Raw genomic sequence first — 21852 nt, 5'->3', positions numbered from 1 at the left:
CTGCTTTGGGGAGGGGTCCGAGGATTTTTGTTCTGTCAGGCAGTCAGTGAGAGTCCTGTTCTGCCCGTTGCTATATATTTTCTCTCTCACCGATTTTTTCATGGATACATTTCCTCAAATAATCATTTATAGCCTCAGTAATGGAGCTATCAAACAAAACACCGAAATTGCAAAAATTTATTTAAAAAAATTTTAAAAATGCACGGGAATGCTCTCGTACTTTGTTTATAGCTTCCTGTTTGATGTTGTGTTGACAGCTGAATTTTAAACCTGTGATTAGACACTTTTTTTGGAACGAGTGCCGAAGCCTGATCTGGGTTCCTTTTCTTTATCAGAAAGCAAAGTAATAAACTATTTTAAAAAGCTGAAAGAAATCTGGCAATAAAAATTCAAAACGGAAGTTAAGCACGTGTAAAAAAGAAAAGGAAACTTACTCCCAGGGAGAAACAAAAAGACGGAATGTAAATAAAACTTTTTCAGACTTCAGACTTAAGAACCGAAAAAACTTAAAGCAGGCCGTGAACCCGATGGAAAGACAAAACGGAAGGTACAGCGAAGTTGACTGAGCGCTGGGGGGGCGGGGAAAAACTTCCGGATCCTGTTAGTTCCCGCCAAACTTTCGCCTCGACATGATAACGAGTTTCTTCACATCGGCCCGTCTGTTTACATTTTCGGCTCCAAATTTACATTTCAGCGATGGGTTTTAATTCCCTTGGAAATTTTAATTAAAATGTCTAAAATATCTGGGATCGGACAGAAATTATTCAGATGGAAAAAGGGAGAAAAAACACCCAAAAATGAATGGCCAGAGCTGGTAGGAAAGGTATGGCTTAGATTTTCTTTGTCGTGTTCATGGGAGCACAACTGCACCGAAAAATATGCAGTTTTCTTTCAAGGCTCCGACCACCTATATCATCTTTCTACAAAGGATTTGGTTGCATCAAATAAATGGATTTTTTACCTGAGAAGTCGGAAAACAGTTGTATCAATGATTGATTGACCGTGCATGGGAAATAAAAGTCTTCTAAAGCTGAGAGAAATCGGAAAGCACTTTTATCGACGATTGATTGACCGTTTATAATGAGAGATAGGAAAAGTATCGGACGGATAGTATCTTTTCGTAGTTGAACGCTCAACTTATATCCTGATTATTTCTTTGTAATTCAAAAGATTTTTTGTTAATTTTATGCAACGATCGTGAATATTCTTAATACTGTAGCTAATTTAAATATTTCTTCCCAGTGTTAAATGTCAGGTGCGCTTGTGACGTCACTAATTGAGACTTTAAGTGGTCATTTACTTGTGCCATTTTATACTTCATTACAGTTTGGTAAAAGTTAAACATAATATTTGAAAATAATAAACAGAATAAATTGAATGATCTAAAAATATATCAACCTTAATCTAAAAAAATGAAGCATAAAAAGTTCTTAAAGAAACAATATCAAAGTAAAAAGTATAAACATTTAAATATTTGTGGGAGAATGACTTTTCTGATCAGAAGAAAAATGAAAATAATTCTGAACATCAGGATGTGACTGTTATGCAGGCTAAACAAACCTTGAGTGCTTACGAATTGTATTGAAAACCCGGTAATTCCGGGGAGAATTCAAATGGAATGGTTCATCCCGATGGAAATTTTCCGGATAAAAGTAACACCTTTCAAGGTATTATCTTTTTCCCGTTTTTACCGAAAAAAATTATGACCAAAATTTTTTGTACCGTTTGTCTGGTTAACCAGTGCAGCAAGACTTCCTCTTGAGGCGGTTGGTGCATGATTTGTTTTAACCCAGACACAACTCTAACCCACTCCTCTTTCAAAAACGTTTTCAAGTCCAGTACCATTTGTCAGAATTTTTTTACTGAAATTTCCTTACAAACAGTAAGCATTCCTTACATCAATAATATTAAAAACAGTTTATTAATGCTAAACAGCAATCTTGTACCCAGAATATGTACTGGCTGTAAAGTGATAACATGCCAACCAAAAACCCTGAGGACTCTGGGAACAAAATTGCTTATAAGTGAAAAAAAAAGGACATAAAAATAAAAAAATAAATAATAATTATTATTAATTCCACAACTATATACTTTTCTTCCCAGGGGGCTGAGGAAGCAACAACCATAATTGATAAAGAACATCCAGGATTAAAAGTAAATGTTATTAAATCATGAAATGACTGTATTGCGTTGCAACACCATATTTCTTGCCAGGGGACTGGAAACTTATTAGAAGTTGACCAGTGAGATGCCTATTTGTGGAAGGATACTTTGTGACCAGAGGCTACCACTTTTGAGGTTTTCACACCAGGAAAATCTAGCCTTTGCTCACAGGGCAGATTGGTATGCAGTCGCTAGATTCATGTGTTTATGGGGTGAGAGGATTGGGGTTAGGTCCCTTCCCATGATTCCCCCCATGCCTCAACCTAACCCCAATCTTCTCTCACCCCAGAAACACATAAATAGTGACTGGGTACGATTACACTCACAGGGTGGTGGAAGAGAGGGGGCTTCATAAGTTTTCAAATAAATGCAAAAAAAAATGGTGTTTGGATGTACAACTGAAGTTGTAGTTACATAGTTCTGACCAGTTTCTGTCTATCTCAAACATTTCAATTCATTTTTGCATGAAGTAGATCTCATCATCATTATCAGGGAAGGGGCTTCTCTAGTTTTTGACTTTTTAGGGGGCTTATTTAGTCTTTTTATTTTGGAAGGGGGCTTATCTAGTCAAGGCTTGGGGCTCAACCAAGAGGAAATGTGGTATATGCAAAAAAAATAATAATAATAATAATAACAATAATAATAATAATAAGGAGCTAATTTAAAAAATATTCAAAATAAAAATTTTGAAATGACAAATGTGAATCATTCATTATCAAACTTAGTTGTGGGTGATTAAAATAATAATAAAGTTGGGAGTCATTTGGAAAAGAATGTTGCATGGATAAGAAGCTTTCAGGAGATTTTCACTTTTGATCCATTCTTTTGCAGATTCAAATCATTCCAGAAAACAGTGTTGTCAAACAGAATTTTGATGAAAGAAGAGTGAGGATAATTGTGGACAGAAAACAAACAGTGATAAAAACTCCACATATAGGATGATGAAAATGAGAGAACAACGGCAAACAATCAAAAACAAGAAATTCAGTTCCCAAAAATTATATGCATAGTTACATTGTTTAAAGTTTAAGTCCACGGATCTAAGGCAGTAGTGACTTCAGAATGGCAGGAACTTGGTATGCAACAACTCAGATCTCTAGGAATGAGTTCGCATTAACTCATCTGGAAGTACAAACCAGTAACATGATACAAAAATGTACCTGCAATATTTTACTCAAGGAAAAGTACTTTTTCAGTTCGGTTTCTAGGTTGATTGTCAATTTCCTTGTCAGTTAGACCTAGGACATAAAGGAGACTGAAAATCAACCTACATACTCGTCAGATTTTGTTGAAACACTAGGCTGAAACTGAGGATTTTTCATGTCACGCCATCTCAACCAACTTATTTAACTTTTCCCTGAGTGCACTTCTTCTCATGTTCCCCAATGTTGAGATTTGCATATTTTGCAAATGGGTGATATGTGAATCAACATAATTGGGTAGGGCGTAACAAGTGTTTCAATAAGTGTGACGAGTATTGTAGGTTGAGTGCAAAAAAAAGAATGACAACTTCAACTTAACCAATAAATTTATTTATTTTACACTTCATCCATCAGACAAGGGAATTATTTTCAACAAACAAAAATTTGTCATGAATTAGTTAATTGACTTTTAGAGTTTTCTGTACCCAAGAGCTCAAAGCCTTTAATCACATGGCATATGCATTTATTAAATAAAATTTGACAGTCTAAAACCATTTGAGATTTCTCATATTAGTTTGCATCTGTCACTTCTGTGACAGTTAATTTTTGAGTTTGCTAACACAATGATTTGATTATTTAAATACATGTTAATTAAGAACTTCCTTAAATTTTAGTCTATCCAAATTTTCAGCATCAGCAAGAAAACACTGCAGACCAGGCATGAATAATCAGACCAGCTGATATTTCAAACAAGCTGCTGGCACTGGATAAACTAAAACTTTTTAAGGATAAAATGTGAACAGTTTTCCAAAGCGAGCCATTTTAATAATAATAATAATAATAATAATAATAATTATTATTATTATTATTATTATTATTATGTCATTATGAAACCCACTATTAAGTAATTATTGGGTTTCATAATGACATAATAATAATAATAATAATAATAATAATAATAATAATAATAATAACAACAACAATACTGATATATCAAATAAGTGGAGTAGTATGAAATAAATTATGTATCATTGTTTAATTCTAAGGAAACATTGTAATATATATTTTTTGCCACATACCTGTATTAGAGCAGAAACATTTCCAGACTTTATTCTAGGCCTTAAACCAATTCCACTCACCTAAAACATTCTTTTTTGGTAACCCATCAATATATTATTAGTCTCTTCTCTTTAGATCTCTTTAGAATGCAAGGGTTACCACTACAACTTGTACATTACTTTTTTGTAAACATCATGCAGAGTATCACAATCAAAAGTCAACAGGCCTATCGTTATCTCCATAAAACTCTGTCAAAACCTCACTGCTAAATCCTTATTTTACATCAAAAAAATCTTAGTCTAGCCTGAATTTCATTTGATTGCTTCAAGTCGTTTTCTCCTCTCAGCAATGTTGTTACTGAGGGAGTAATAACGACTCGAAGTAATCAGATGAAATTCAAGCTAATCTTAGTCCAATTATAACCTAAAAACGGAAAAGGGTTTTGGAAAACCATTAACTAAGAAAAGTCTAAATTTAACATACAATATGACAAAATTAAGTCAACAATCATGAGCAAAGCAATAGAATCTATACAATAAATTTTTTGCCAGCTGTTTGCCTTGAAACCTAAGGTGACAGGAAACTGAATAACACAACTGAACAGATAACACTGAAATATGTTTATCACTAACACTTGTATAATAATCAAATACATAATAAGATTTTATCCCTGTGCTTGTAACTAGTTTCTTTCAATTACCACTGTTTTTAGATCTGTCGGTATTTTTCCAAACAAAGCCAACATCCTTTAGCTGATGACTGGTCAAGAAGAGAGTAATATTACTATGGCAAGACATACAGATCATTGCTGATATTATCAACAAAATAATGTACATGTACAGGAGAAACTTTGTAGGCCATATTGTTGACAGTAGTAATAATAATTATTAAAATGGATGTCCCAAAACAACAATGAAGGCCATGATGCCAATTAAACTTTATATTTACAATATTTTGAACAATATTAATAGAGCTTACCATGGGCAAAAAATATTCTTCTTTAGCCGAACAATTGTATCGGCTTCTACTATAACAGTGATAAGAGGTAGCCATTACTCTAGAAAGAATACTTACTTGATATAAACATTTGAGTTAACCTAAGTAAGCTACACACGGTAATTGAATACTTGTAACTCTTCAAGGTAAATCGACTTAAAGGTGAGATAGACAAGACATCATAAGATTCTTGTTATTATCTTTAAGCATTCGAGCAGCCGGTGTACAGCCATGTAATTATTACAAAACCAGCTAAAAATTTGGATTTAACTACAAAGGAGCTTATTTTTACCTTCAACCCTGCCTATAATCTGGGATGCACTATATAACCTCCGTTTTGGGCACAGGTTTTAAACATAGGATAAAGACCTAAATGTAGTTCTGCTGGAAGCAGTTGGTGGGGGAGGTTTAGGGGGTGGAGCTGGGCGAAGTGACCTTGCCGCAGGTCTAGGCGCACTAGAGGAAGCACTTGCTGAGTGGGATGATGCACCGTTTACCCTTGATGATAGGTCTGTGAAATTAACATAATCAGGAGGCTTTGATGCTGTAGGTGCCAACTGGTTTATATTCTCATACATTTTTGCTTGAAGAGATGTGTTTTGAGAAAGACTTCTTGCAAAAGATGCACTGTCTGGTCTCCTCATAGTCACTGTATTCTCAGTTCTTGCTCTTTGACGTTCAACTGGAGGCAGCAATGCCCTGCCAGCTCCCCCTGATGCCATTGTTGTACTCCGTGGAATCTGCGGAGATGAACCCGCAGGGGGTGGTGGTGCTTTTCTAACAGGTTGTATTGCGTTTGATGATGATGCTGCTGCTGATCCATTCGCTCTGTAGTCTATTGGAATGGTTATATAATCTCCGGCCCTAGTATTGGAAGATGAGGTTCTTGAGGAACTTGGTAAAGGCTCTGTTATGTTCATATTAGTATCTGTAGATGGAAATTCTCCTGGCATGTCCTCTACCACCAATGATGAAAAAACTCCTCTTTGGCCTTGGAACTCCCCATACCAAAAGCCATCATCAATGTCATTGTCATCTTTTGAGATCACCCCTACAATGTCTCCTTCTTTGAAAGATATTTCATCATCACCCATAGCTTCATAGTCATAAAGTGCCCTCACATAACACACTGAAAAGCAAAACACTACATCTTCAGTTGACAAATCATTATTTAATATTAATGGTCATTGGATTCAGGTCAGCATAAAAATTCTCCCATTATGGTCTCCATGTCTAACATACCTGTAATAGCAGGGCTGTGCTGAGTGAACCCAGTGAGCAAGGGAGAGGGGTGGGCGTGTACTCCCAATTAAGTCCTAGGCTCCTCGAAAAGGGTACCTTTTTAAGGCTTCAGGTGTATAAAGGGGTAGGGATTTTGCCAGATGAAGTAAAGAGAAGGGTAGGGAAATCTGTAATTCAATTGAACATAGATATTTTAAAGGGCATATTGTTTATGTTCTCCCATAATACCATTTACTATTAACTTCATTAAAGAGTTGAGAAAGAGATGCAGTGTTCTTAAGTAGGTATTGAAAGCTAAGGTAACATTTTTAATATAGAATATAGAAAAGGGGGTACCTCTTCTGTGAAAAATGGTATATAAAAAGGGTAAAGGATTGGAAATTAGGGTGTAGCCTCCCCACACATAACTTTGTTGAGTATGGGTGCCTAAATCCTTTTTCCCAAGGTCTACAGGTGTATCTTCCAATACCCCCTTGAATGTCCTCATCATAAACCAATGTCCTCACACCCCTACTGGAGATTATAATTTTTACGCAGGTGGAAATAAATAATTATTAATGAGAATTTGAGATCAGATCTGGGGAGGTCCTGAAGGTGTTCATGCATCCCTTTCCCCTCTTCTTGCCCTAAATACCGTGAAAGACCAATGATTTTGTACCTGGGGTGATCCCTCCCTCTTAATCATATTTGCATTAACTACTGTTAACTGTTACTATTAACTGTACTTACAGTTAGTATCAGATATTCCATAGGGTTAAGGATTGTTAAGGACAAATTGGCTGGAGGCAAGAGTCCCCTTTTCACTGCTCTCAGGTCCTGTTCTCAGCAACCAAAGAAAGTTGTGTCCAATAGCCCAGGGCTAGTGACATTATTTAGGGGGTATTTATATTACAAACAAACCAGGCTTGATCCTGCACATCAAAACTTTTTTTTCAGGCTGAATAAAATGACTCTTGGGCTAGTACTTGCTAGCTACAGCCTGCCCAACAGACAAGCTGTAACTTTAAAACTGACTTCATTTGCACTCTGGTTCCCCCAACCCCACCCCCCCAGAAAAGCCTGACAACCTGGCCAAACTCACAGTATTTTGTTGATCCCGATGTTGCTTGTACCACACTTGCGACACTGACTGGCGAACCAAGAGGAGGACCATCAGTGTAGGAACTTGTTGGAGTACTAACAGATGACGTTGATCCCACTTCAACATAAGACTCTGGAAAAAAACCCACTTGGCCACCTTTGTTACGACCCTGTTGAAATAAAATGTCCACAATTTATTGGCTAGGGTCTTGTTCAAATAAAAAATTAATAATCTAGTAATAACTAGCAACAAAATTATGATCGAAAGTCTAAATGCATGTGCTGCAAATTTGTCCTAAAAAACAGACAAAACAGCTGTCATCATAAGTTGGATGCACATTATCTTGCACCAGGGGAACATTTTTGACATTCAGCCTCCTTCAGTTTTGGGAAAAGGTGATTTTCACTTACACAACATCAGTTTTTAGTAATTAATGCATACTTAGGACTTATTGGGGAATTTGGACTGTTGTTTCTTAAACCTTACTGAGATTACTAGAGATTAATGAGAAAGAAAAAACAAGTGTGCCAGTTATAGCCAAATATCCTTGCTTCTCATATGAATTTCCCACAAGACCTTACTAGAAAAACTGTAAATATTGTTCAACTTACCTTACACCATCCTTCAGCATCTCTTTCTAAGATTTCTAGTTCTTCACCCTCTGTTATGGTTAGCTCATCTGAGTCTGTTGCCTGTTAAGAATAGTCACTAGTTAAATAAACCGTGGCTGCACAAAGCATGGAAGACACCCTCAGGTAACAGTATTCTCCTTATGAGACAGTAACCAGTAAAATTTACGCTTAGAGCATGATTTCTTACCACCTGCAAGGTTTACTAAAACTAATCAAGGTCTTTTAAAAATACAAAACATTGTGATCGGAAGAGCCACCCAGTCAATCTGTTAATAAATCATTATTATTCTTATTATTATTACTATTATCTTCTTAAAACAATAAATTTGAAGGGAAAAGGTATACTTCCTACTTCATTTTATAACGGCTCTTTCAGAATAATATATTGTGGCTCTTTAAGAAGTAAACTTTAAAATCAGAAGGCTGATAGCTTACAACAGCCAATAAGCCTCAAAAAGGTATTCAAATAAGAGAATAAAGTTTCAGAAAACCAAGCTCCTAACACATTTCCAAGGAGAGTGGGTCCATGTTCCTCACCCCATTCCCTCCGTCCCCCAAGGAAAGTGGTGTATATTTTTTGCTTTACTGGTCAGAAATGGTCCCCTTAATACCTGCAGAGCTAGAATTTAGGGAGACCATTGAGGTAAAAGACGTTATTCATGATAACCATGTGTAAATGAATGTAAATATCATATTATCCACTCCCCTCAGGGCCTTTCAGGGATAATTTACAACACCAGTTGGGGGACTTTTCCAGACTGCTTAAGGTGCAGTTTACAAGTAATGAAGGAATGAGTAATGATGCCCCCATACATGAGTGTGAAAATGATCATCTTTGCATGTATCTTTGCATGCAGTTTAGGACTGACGGGATAAAACAAATGTCAAGTGGTCTCCCACGGGGCAAACAAGTGACAAAATTTGCCAATTCAAGAAACTGTGGTTGAGTTTGTTTACTCTAGACAACAGAAATCAAACAACTTTTTATCTTAACGATGATAAAAGCAAGTTATGAGAGGAAGTGATATTTGTTACTTTTCTGGATGCAACTACAACGTACATACAGGCAGAGCAAAGAGTAATGACACAAAACTTGTCCAAAAATTGTTCTGTACATTTTGCTTGACTAAAATTGCTGTCTCACTTCGAGGGAATAAACAAACTCGACTGTGATTTCTTGTATTAACAAATTTTATCACCTGTTTGCCCCCTGAGAGGCCACATGGTTTTTATCATCAATCCTAAAGGGCATGCAAAGATGGCAGGTATCATGCATCAAGGCTATTAAAGTGATCCTCAGTTACGTACAAGCCAGCTAAAGGATACATACCTCAAAATTGTACAAGGCAATACAAGAGACTGGGATAGAGCAGTTTGATGACACACTCCTGGAATCCTCATCTGAAGAGTAATCTGCTGTGAACGTGTCATCCAGGTCATCCCAGTCATCATCAGCAAAGTCATCATTGAATGAGTTCTGGCTTATAGAATCTGTCATGAAGGAGTTGTAGCATGTTAGACAGACTTTAGTAACTACCAGCAGGTTATAGTACGGTACATAAACATAAATTCGGCAGTAGAAAACTTAAGGAATGTTCAGTTGACCATATTATGGAATGCATGAAATAAACTTCTTTTGCTTTCACTGCATGGTAAAGTCCAGATATCTGGTTTATGGACACATTCACTTGATGTATGTAGCATTCCAATGTTTCAAAAATTTGTGGTAGAAGAGATTTGCCTCAAATTTTTGCCTGTTCTTATTCTTGAATATGATCAATTGAATGCATCCTTAATATAACATGAATAATTATAGTTACTATGAAAGGAATAAAACCAATTATTACCAGCTTCTATGTCATTAGGAGACAAGGAATTAGCACTCTTTAGCCATTCGTCCACATTTACTGAAAGAGAAAAAAAAAGGGTCTAAGTGAATTGACAGATAAAATAACAGATTCTCCTCCCCAATTACCTTGGATTTGCTCATAAACCAAGGAGGGAACTTCACACAAAATCTAAATTCATGGCAAAAAGTATTACACTGTACCAACTATTAAATTATTTTAACATGCCAATCTGAGGCCTTTCGGCTGTCAAAAAAGAGTTCTTTGGGTTTTTTTTGGTATGGATCATTTTAACAAAAAGACTGAGTATTTCTTGAGAGATACCTTCCTGATAGGCTACATGCAATATGTCCAACATGAATATTCTTAACTCACCCCCAGCCTCACGCAAGACTTGTAAACATGCCTCTGTCTTCAGCTTGTTTGTCTGATGCATGAGAAAGTACAGAAAATCATTAATATTTGAACTCAATAAAAACAGTAAATTGAAATAAAATCACTCATTGTCTACCATCCCTTAGTTATTACCAAAATCATTTTTTATTAAGAAATTTTCAAGCACATAAGTATAGTTTTCAGAAAGGTCCTTAATAAGAATGAAAAATTATACAAATTAGAACTTAAAAATTTTAAAAACTGCACGGTAAAATGAAATATATGTATAAGTCAACAAAACCAACTTTAAAATCAACAAAAGCTACATTTTTCTATTAAAACAAGGATACAACAGAAAGTGAACAAAATGATAACAGAACCAAAAACTCCATCTGTTTTAAGTAGTATCCTTTAAGCATAAATTATTAATAAGAATCGTCACAGTCACAACACTCGTTAAAGTTATAACACTCGTCACAGTCACAACAATTTCAACGCAGTCACAACATAAAGTTACTTCAATATCGACTAAACGAACCTCAATCAGTCTTATGCTTTCTTTCAATGCCTCAGTACTTTGCTCAGAATCCTGAGTGACATCTCCTGGTGCTGTTGGTGAATCTTCAGTCTGTTAAGGAAGTCAAAAGACCAAGTTTAAAGGTAGAGTTTGTAATAAATATATTACTGTATAGGTCTTAATGAGTTGCTCATTAAGTAGCCTGGAACGAAGCTAAAGGACTGAAGACAAGCCAATGTAGAGGCCCAATCAATCCTATAAGTATGTGTTATCGACCAAACATGAGGTCAAGGTGGTTGGATACATGTATTGGATGCAATCATTTTGCATGTTCTTTTTTGCTTTTTTATGAAAGTGAAGAAGTAATTTCAATAATAAAGGCAAAACAGAGCAATGCCGATGTCCAACCATCTTGACCGAACAAGCTTGGCAAAATGAGGATTTATTATTAGCCAAAAAGATAACTTTTTCTTGCTGGACAAACATGGGAAACCCCGAGAGGGCAAGACACACCCATCTTGCCCACTCAGGTGGTCAATGTTCAGAACACCGGATTTACTTCATCTTGCCTACTTGCACACTCAGCCATATACAATAATCATCATGCATCTTTGAACACTTTAATGAAATTTCCACATTTCAAAATTACACAAGTAGGGATAGGAAACGAAGGAAATTCTGAATCAAATAAGGTTGAACACTGATTTAACCTGAAAGAGGATGTTACCTACAGCACAACATGCACGTACACACATACCCCTTGAAGTAGTTTCATTTTTGCCTTTATGTTCATCTGATCCTTAGCAAGCTTCATCGCTAATTTTCTTGCTTCTTTATTCAAGGCCAGGCCAGCATTGTGTTCTGTTGTAACCTTTCTTACCTAACCAGAAAATGAATAAATTTATAAGAAAGACAGCAAGTGAATAAGAGAAGAGACGAGCAACTTTTCAACCTGGATGCCTTGGGCACAGCCTGATTTGTGTCCAGCTGCTATTTTTTCTTTTTAATTTGTCTTCTCCATCAATTCAAGTCAAAAAGAATACCAAAACAAAATACACCTGCTGATAGTTAAAAAATTGATGCAAAAAAAAAAAAATTAAAAAGAAAGGCTCTAGTTATCAGAAACTGCCTGTGAATTATAGCCTACCTACATGTATGTGAATGTTGGCAGCCAAAGGATGTTTTTATCAATTTAGATTTAAAAATAGTACTTACGTTATCATGTCTGTAAGGTTCAAAGTCGTATTGAACAACTTCTGAAAAGACTTTGTTTTTAAACAGCAAAGCTTGAAGAGACACATCTCTGTTAATCTTGAAAGAAATTAACAATCAGTGCATTAATAATACTTTTGTCTACTGTATTTTATCCTTTTATCCTTTTAATATTGAACTAGATATCACCGCATTGTGTTCAGCTGGAGCTGTTGAGCTATGATGGACACGTGAACACAAGAGATTATTCCAGAATGTCAATGGTCCCAACCTTCCAACTTAAAGTTTTTGCTTGGTCCCCACTTGGCGACCAATTCTTTTGGTTTAAGGAGACTTTTTTACAAATCAAGTCGCCAGCTTCAAAATTGTAGGTGCCATGGTGATTAAATGGTCGCAACTTGGAGGGTTGGGTCCACAACTGAGGAAAAGCCAGGAAATTAAACCACCGGCAGCGACAATATTATTGTAATTAATTTAGTGTTTTATGGTTTGTTCGTGTATTCTGATTTCTATGGGATTGGACTGGTAAAAATAATCATCAGTCCCAGAAAGGAAAATTTTTCTAGGCATTTATGGTTTTCTTAGTTTGACATTAGTGACCTTTTGATTCTAAGCTGAGGAAGACTATGAGGACAAGATTGCCCCAACATTATGTATAGTGCACACGCGTGAATCAGAAACATTTTGGCGGGAAAATCATCATTCTAGTACAGGTTTTAGCAAAAATTCCATAGATACAGAAACAAGTTATCAAATTTTAGAAGTTTTTATTATCATTTTGTGATCAGGAGCGGTCTTTACCTCCTTCAACAAGCATAACAGTGCTAACTTTTCTGGTAAAAAAAGGAAAATTGGTTGCGGGTGTATACATTGAAAGAATACATGAAAACAATTTATTTAAGTCAAATCTTATCCCATAAGTCGCCCTTGTCTTTGAATCTAAAGGTCTCTTTTAGAGTTCAAAGGCATAATCCTTACTGTATTTGCTTGAGAAACAACACTCTCAAATCCTGCTATGGCATTTTTGCAGGCATCCACTTCCAATTCACCCAAGGTGGCAAAGTAGCCTCTCATCTGATCAAAAAAGTCCCCATCTAGAGTCTAAATAGAAATACATGTACAAAAGCACACTTTAATTTGAAGCTACACAACATGTAGAATTTTATATTATGTAAATAGGCCACTTGCAAGTTCCAAAAACCCTCACTATCAAAATGATGCTAGGTGCACAACCTTTCTTGTGAAAATGAGTTTTATTTGCATGAGAATGAAAAATGATTTCCATATCAAAGGCTGAGCACCTACCCTCGTTTTGAAACGGAGGCCCGGGGAACTCGGAAATGGCTTATTATTTAAAGGTATATTGAATTTAAAAATACATGTAAAGCAAGCTAATGAGCAAACAAGCCATATTATAATGATGATGATAATAATAATAATAATAATAATAATAATTTAATAAAACAATAAAAAGATTTTAATTCCATTCAACAGACTTAATCAATTACATTAGAGAAAAAAAACCACTCTCATGGTGGAATTGCACAGTGTTTTGAAAAATAAAAGACTAAATCATGCAATATATAGATCCTAAGATAATCAAATAGACTCTCATGGTGTGCATCAAAATTAATGGAAACAAACAAGGCAATAAAAATGAATAATGACTCTAATGCATTAAAATGAAGAATAAGATAGAAATAATAAGAAAGAAAAGAGATTTACAGGCTGTGGACTGTAGACTACTTTAGTGGAAATCTATTGGTATGAAATTTTAATAAGTACTTAGCAACTTACAGACATGATGTCTTGCATCTCCGTGCAGTAATATCTTGTCATATGTGCATTGGCGGCAGCAAGTGACATTATGTAATCATTTCTTGCCATTGCGGACCTTCTTTCACAAACATCACGCCTACTAGAACTCTGTGAAAGGTCAACAAATACATTGTTATACATGTGTATATATATAATAACAATGTAAATCCAATAAATACCCTAAAATGGGGCACTTGTTTAATTTGAGGCCATATTAATGGGACCATGACGAAGCAGGGATTTCATTTTGAACTTTTACAAATCAAAGAGGAGACGATGACCAGTCAGCTTAACTGTTATTCAAATACTGGTGCAGTATGCACCCTTTTTTTAGTAAAGGGTAAGATAATGTGCTTTCCAGGCTCCCAGGTAGTGCAGAAAACACAAAGAGAATAGTTGCGCGAAAACCGCGGGGGAGCTGGCCGAGAGACCGGTAAGTGGAGCCTGCAAGCATTGTTTTCAATACATCATTCCAGTAAACCAGCTCCTGGTAAACCCTGTGATTGGTCAATTTTGACAGTTGTTTTCAACCATGTCAACAGGGACTTAATGATCCAATGACATGACCGCAGGGAGAAAGTTAAAAAAAAAACACAAAAGAAAAAGTTTTTTAATAAGTTAAACAGCAACTTCACACATGCAACACACAGTTTTTTAGGGATGTTTATCATTCCCGTCACGTTGTTGGATTTTAAAGTCCCTAATCGATTGGTTTCACACATGCAGAGACCAAGAACAAACATAGAGAATGTGTGAAACCCTCCTGCACGGCACATTTTGAAATTTAAACATCTCTTTTTGACAAAATAAACAGTTTTCTGGAGGTGGGAGGGGCACGTAGTGGGCGAATTGAGGTATTTGAAAAGACGCTTACAGGCTCTTCCCTTCTCTCTTCTGTCGTTTTTTGCTCGTTTGCTTTTCCACTGCTCGCCCGCCTTTTTCGCTCATCTGCACTGACCGAGAGCCTGGCACAGGCTACCCTCTCCTGGGAACTAATTAAGCTTGTAAAGTTGTTTTCTCAACCAACATGGCCAAATTGTCATGAGGTTGCAAACCAAGAATAAGTACTGTAAACAGAATTAGAATTTATGTAATTATAATAATTTGTAATATTAGAGTCTTCCACATGGACAGAAGGTGCTGAGATCTGAGATTTCTTGCTTGTATAAACTGTAAGCTATTTTTAAAATAATACTCTAGATATTAAACTAAATTATTAGATACCATCTTCAACATTAAAGTTAGAACAGTGTACCTTGTTTAGATTCTTTTCTAGTGATGTCTTGGACTGGAAAAACTTGACATTCTTCTTTTTCAGCCTAAAATATTAAAGTTTAATTTTGTTTGGCATATTAAGTGTTGATTACACTGTCTACACCAACTGCAATACACACTAGCTACACCTATTTAGTAGATACGTAATCTACTATGATTGTCTGTTCCATGATTAAGTTCAAACACAGTGGAATAAAAAATGGTAGGTGATACAATCAGAACCACACTTCACTTCTAAGACCACAGCAGACAAAATCACACATGCAACACAAATTAGCACAAAACAATGTGTACATACTTGTCCTCTGCATCAGCAGCTTGCTCCCGTGCCGCCTGGGATAACTTTTCCATTTCCTCGTATCCCTTTTTGGCCTGAAAAGAAAAATCACATAATTTAAGCAGGCAACTAAATGATCAGACCACAAAGAGTAACAGTATAAATTATCTTTCACATTGAAAATTGTTCTGCTAAATGGTTCAATTTTGAAGCCACCATGCTGGATAAAGACTATCTTGGGTAAGGGGGTTAGGTGCCACATAAATCAAGTCAGTTGCCACATAAATCAAATAAGTATAATTTGAAAAAAAAAGATGCTGTACACAGTCTGCTGGTGCACATCACTTGAAATCTTACTGAAAATCAAGGCTAACTTTGGCCACCTAGGGTTACCTTCTTTCAAGGTAACCATAGTTACTAGTAGGGTAAAGACGGTACTTTTTCATAATTTGTTAAAGTATTCTTGGCAGGATATTAGTACAAATAACCCTAACAATATGCCTGAGAAAAACAAAAAATTCTTCAAATGAAGGCTTCCAGTAACCACCTTCATGTTAAATTGCAAAATAATAACCTAATTAAACTGAGGTAAAGCTGGTCTAAATTTTGTCTTACAATTACCTTAGATAATTCACGAACTGTCTCAAACACTTCCTCATGGATTTTCTTTGTAAGTTCTTCACACTAAAGAAAAAGACATAAAATATCTCTTCTTACAAATTCAAATAATCATGGTGACAGCACGGTAAAAGGCAAGATTTTCTAGTTCTAAGCTTCTTTGTGTTACAGGGAACTAACAAGACACACTTAATTGGTCGTACAGAAACCACACGTTTGAGCTTCACAAGCCAATTGTTAACAATTAACCATGTAGCTTCAGCTTCAACATATAATAATTTGTTTAACTGCTGATAATAACATACCTTTTTATAAACTTGTGATCTGTTTGATTTCAACATTTTCATACTCTCTCCCATTTGTCCTTGGAGTTCTTCTGAAATGGTCTGACGCTGCTTAGCCTTCTTCTCTGCTTCATCAAGAAGAGATTTCCATACACCCTGAGGGGTTCTGCATAAAAAGGAAACTCAGATTTAAGCATTTTTTACCGCACATCAGAACAAAGGCTGTTTTTTAAGCTGGAGACGTTAAAGTTGTCTAGATGTATTTAATGTCTGTTCCAGAATAGGGGAAAAAGTGTGAAGTCACAAATGTTAAAATTTGATACATAATATGGGATTTTTTTTTAATACAGCAATAGTAAAACTACCTTCTTGCTAAAAATCAGCTTCTTCAGAGTGAAAATTGCTCGTGAGATATTAGAATGTTTCTGCTCTGATGACCACATAGCCTGCATTGCAGGCATTTTCGTTGTGTGTGAGTGTCTTTGTTTTTGTTATCACCATGTTGAAACCACGGCCATACTGATTTGCAAAAAAGCAGAGAAGTTGAAGAAAGTGGGAGGGGCCTCCCCTGCCCCCTTCTTTTTGCCCTAGCAAGTACCCCATGGGTCCTCCATTAAAAACTCAAGATGGTAACTATACTAATAGAGTTACAAACATAAACAAAGAACTTTTACTCCCTCTCAAAAAAATTTGTCTACAAAAAAATGTGCCTGCATTGAAGGCTCGTGACTTCAGATACAAACCCTTCTTATAGTTTGACTTCAATTACAAAGGGAAGGAAATGAGCTGGCAGCTGGCTTTTAGAGACATCCTCGTTGAATCTCACAAATCAACTTGAAAATAAAATCATTTAACATTTAAAAATCAAACAAGCTTATCCAATATTACCTGCTTCCACTTTCTCCACCAGCTGATTCTTCTAGTTCTTTCTTTTGAAGAAACTGGGAATTAAGTTTTTGCAATGCCTTGAAGGGGTCAAGAAGGTAATAAGAATAAACAATCAGCCTTTACAACCTGAAATATTACAATGTATGTAACATTAAATTCTACCAAAGCTGGTTAATTATGAAGCAGACATCTACTGGTAGTTGAAGAAATTTCAAGAAACAGGTGAATTGCCTAATTTACAGCTATTTTGCTTCGGAAACATGGCATGCAGAGCCTTTATAAGTGTATAGTTTTGTAAATCTTATGAGAGCAGGTATTCTGATGATATATTCCAAATCTACAAAATGAAATCCGATACCTTGTGTACTGAAGATACCATTATTATTTTAAGCCACAAAATACCACCTACTGGAAACGCTACATCATTTTCTGATACTTGTTTTTCCTCTCTGTCATAAGGCCTGACTTTTAACAAGTCAGGGTAAGGCTCTCCTTGTGATAGCATTACCATTTAAGAAAGTGAAGGGGAGGGAAGGTGATGCTTCTACCATGCCGAAATCAGTAATAATACAGACCTGCCAACTTGCGCGATTCTGCTGTGAGTCTCGCGATTTTTTAATGTTTCTTACAGCCTCACAACAAGACTCCCAATCTCACAGTTTTTTTGGGAAATACCATTCTGAAATGAAATGTTACGTTGTTGAAAAAAAAAAAAATGCTGAAATTTCGTGAGGATTGCTTGTGCCTGTTTAAGCCTTGATAGGACTTTGTCTAACATTTTAGCCCGGGGGGTTGGGGGGGGGGTACTCCCACATATGGGCTACATAGGTACATGCCACACAATAGGGTATGGTTTTTGAGGTTCTCGGTCCTCAAATAGGGTATCTTTTTTGACCCTTTTGTTTCTGTGTCCCTGGTGTGGTCCTTAGATAGGGTAGCTGAATTGTATTATCTAATACTGGAGTGTGAAAACGCCCGCCTAAACGAACATTTTTTATTAAACTAGGCTTATTCTAGTATTTTATGCTTGATGCTATACATCCAGTGTTACAGATAAGAAATAAAGTTTTCCTTTTCATGCTATTAATAATTTTGTTTTTTCCTTGAATAGGATGTCATTTTTCGGCTGTCGGCCTTAAAAAGGGTATCAGTTTTCGCTTTCTTAGTCCTTAAATAGGGTTAGGGTTCACGAACCTTCGCGGCACACCCCTATCCAAAATTCGCGGGAGTACTCCCCCCCCCCGCCCCCAGGCATTTTAGCCATGAAGTTGGCTTATCCAAAAGAAATGACTCTTTGCTGTAAGTTTTGTTTCAGTGATGACCTACTCTAGCCTCTTAAAGTAATAAAAAAAAAGCGGCATCTAATTTGTTACAAGAGGGATGCCACTAAAGAAAGCTTATATTTAAACTGAACAGTTAATACTCCTGATGGAAAAGAGGGTTCATTTAATCTTGATCAGGAGAAAGAGAATCTAACTCGTTTTTGCAGAATCTCTCGATATTTTTTCATGTGTATCCAGATTTTCCCCTATCAGGAGTTGGCAGGTCTGATAATATTATGAGTTGAACAGAAGCACAACTTCAATTCAACCATTGTGCCAGAGTTAAACTTAATTGTGAAGCAAGTATATATCAAGTCTGTGGCAAATGAAGCAATAGATATATATTTCCAGAAAAAAAGATTGTCTTAATTACACAACCAGTAACCAGTATCATAAATACCACAAAATTAGTCACATATCAAGATATTAAAAATTGGCACAGCTTTGAAAGGCAGTGAAACTGAAAATAACAGTAGAAAGAAACAACTTGGTACACGTTAAGCTTAAAATTAAAAATTATCAGCATAAACTGAAAATATTTCCTTTCGTTACAAGTTAAACAATATCAAATATTACAACTATCCATACATGCCACAGTAACTTGCGTGTACTTAAAAGAACTCGGACAATTTTAACAACGATCACTTACTAGAACGAATTAGAATGATTATATTGATGCAGATTTTATTATGAAAAAATTCAATACGTCGCCGGGAGTAATATTATTCAAAATTCTATACTTTTTTGCAAACAAAATCTGTGAACACTAAGGAAATAAATGTTGGTTTCTTTTGGGAAGACTAGCTTATTAGACAATGACCTAAAGGAGATAGGTGTTTTGTTAGCAAAAAAGAGGCTTCCATTGTTTTGAAATGTACAAAAAAAGTGTGGAGACATTCTAGCAATTTAAGTTTATTAAAACTTAGCTTGATTAATTAATTTATGAGCGAAAAATTTTACCATTATCTTTAATTGGTCAAACAAAACCACAGACCGTTTAGTTTCGAGGAAAAGATGAATGGAAGATTCTCAAAGACGGGCAAAAAGCTATTCCATTTGTAACACATAAGAAAACCTACCTGGGAATATTCCCGCTCGATTGCCGATCTCTGTTTCGTGTAGGTTCTAAACAAAATAAAACGGTACAATTTCACATTGTTCTCGATCATTTCCTGGCCTAAATTACAAAACAAAACAGAAAAAATCTCTCGTACCTAACATCTTCTAGAAGGTCCTGTTCAAGCTGGAACTTTTGCTGCAGTTTCGATAGCTGCTCGGCTTGAATTGTTCGAAGAACTTGTAAAATTTTGACCTAGTTTAATGGTAGACCAATCAATGTACAAATTAAGTTTTCACCACGGACATTGCTTTGAGAACAATGAATTTTAATTCTCCTACCTTCTTCTGGGGCTGATTTTGTGTTGTCATATCGCCTAAGTTCAGCCTAATTCGCTCAGGAAGAACACACTAAATATCCCAGAGAAAGATGGCCATCGCTTGGCGGCCATATTGACGGTTCGAAACAAACAATTTAATACGTCACCATGTTCCTCACTCCCAGTTTCCCAACGGCGCGTTATCGGCCTGTCTTGCTTTGTCTTGCCCACTGTCACGTTTGGTCACGGAATTTTGTTTACCAAAAACAAATCATTTTTATGAAAGCTGTCCATACATGTATGTCCTTTAGCAATGTAAAAATTTGGAAGTTTTTCCAGCCTCGACTGAGTAACATGAGTGAGATGAGATCCCGGGGGGTAGGGGGGAGTACTCCCTTACAAGAGGCTAATAGGTATATGCAGCTGGATGGGGTCGCAGTGACTATAATGACCTATAATGGGGACGCATTTTCAATAGATTTACTAGAATAGGGTCGCAAATTTTCGGATTTTGGGGTAAGTAGGGATTCAAAAGGGAAGATTCTCGGTTAAAAAATCAGGGAGTTGTTGTTTATTAAATTTAACAATAAGCTCGCATTAACCGCATTACATTCCACCGCTTGAAATCACATTGATGAGGTAGATGCATAAATGGAAAGTGACAAAGTTGGGATCGCGAAAATTACATTTTCGAAAAAGTGACTAAGATGGGGTCTATAATTGGCCAAAAAATAGACTATAATGGGGTTGGGGCTCTGAGAGGTCAGCGGCACATACCCAGCAAACATTAACCCAAGTACCCCCTTCGGGGATGAGATGCATCATGAGGAAAGCACGAATTTCTTAAATTATTACCCCAGGGGGCCTGGGCTGATAACATGAGTGAGATGAGATCGATCATGCGGAAAGTACGAATTTGTTAAATTATTACCCTAGGGAGGTGGGGGGAGGGGTACTCCGTATTTCAAGTGACGGGGATGTTTGAATGGGGGCAAAAATCTAAACCCAAAAAAATTTCTGGACAAGACATTAACCCCCAAAGAATCCATGCCAAAAATTCCGAGCCTTAAAAATGGTGTTCCCCCAATAATGGCCTGTACAGGAAGGCTCCACCCGAAAGGGGTACCTTTTTAAGGCTTCATGTTTAAGAAAGGGTAGGGATTTTACTAGTTGAAGTACCTGAAAAGGCAGGGAAATCTTTTATTTTGGTTTGTAACGAGACCAAAAGGAAACTGCTCAACAACACATTCTGGTTTTGTGATTTTATAATATTCCTATTTTAAGTGTATTTACAGCTGCGGTTGAAAGGGATGCCAAGTTCTAAACTATGTATGCAAAAGGGGTACCTTTTGTCAATTAAATGTATAGGAAATGGGTATCTTTTCTGTCCAAAATGGTATATAAAAGGGTAAGCGGTTAGTCCTCGGGGTAGAACCTTCTCAACAATAACTTTCTTGGGCATCCCCCCCACCCCTTGCCCACTGACATTTGTGCACATGCAGTGAAATCATGCTAAAGGCATGAATCTCCTTAATACAACGATGGGGACTGAAAAGATGGTGACTAAGACAGCCACCACATCTTTCAAATGGTGTCTGCTTTGTAGAGAGGAGATGACCAGAGAATGCCTGACTCTGGGTCCTGCGGTGGTGGGGCACTCCCTTAATTGAGCTAAATGGGTATGTGCCATGCAACAGGGTATGGTGTTCATGGTCTTGAGTCTTTAAA

General features: G+C 36.3%; 1 protein-coding gene across 1 annotated transcript; it reads right to left on the bottom strand.

Moving 5' to 3' along the window:
• Positions 1–3679: 3679 nt before the first annotated feature.
• On the bottom strand, positions 3680–20270 carry LOC140947405 (F-BAR and double SH3 domains protein 2-like). Its single transcript, XM_073396497.1, has 19 exons — positions 20147–20270; positions 19963–20060; positions 19828–19873; positions 17427–17503; positions 16560–16704; positions 16258–16320; positions 15658–15731; positions 15340–15403; positions 14064–14192; positions 13245–13367; positions 12270–12365; positions 11812–11934; positions 11076–11165; positions 10538–10589; positions 10163–10222; positions 9646–9806; positions 8295–8375; positions 7684–7852; positions 3680–6489 (listed from the first exon to the last, which is right to left on the bottom strand). The coding sequence occupies exons 1-19, from the start codon at positions 20174–20176 to the stop codon at positions 5711–5713; spliced, it is 2460 nt and encodes an 819-aa protein (XP_073252598.1). The 5' UTR covers positions 20177–20270; the 3' UTR covers positions 3680–5710.
• Positions 20271–21852: the final 1582 nt, after the last annotated feature.

Source organism: Porites lutea, chromosome 9 (genome assembly GCF_958299795.1).
Source record: "Porites lutea chromosome 9, jaPorLute2.1, whole genome shotgun sequence".
Classification (NCBI taxonomy): Eukaryota; Metazoa; Cnidaria; class Anthozoa; order Scleractinia; family Poritidae; genus Porites; species Porites lutea.
This window is presented reverse-complemented; position numbering and strand designations above follow the sequence as displayed.

Bases quoted from the DNA above. Each gene is read 5' to 3' on its own strand.
- LOC140947405 (XM_073396497.1), bottom strand. From the start codon at position 20,176: ATGACAACACAAAATCAGCCCCAGAAGAAG. The intron at 20,061-20,146 runs GTAGGAGAATTA...CCATTAAACTAG, and splicing joins AAAATCAGCCCCAGAAGAAG to GTCAAAATTTTACAAGTTCT. The intron at 8,376-9,645 runs GTATGTATCCTT...TATTCTTAACAG, and splicing joins TTGCCTTGTACAATTTTGAG to GCAACAGACTCAGATGAGCT.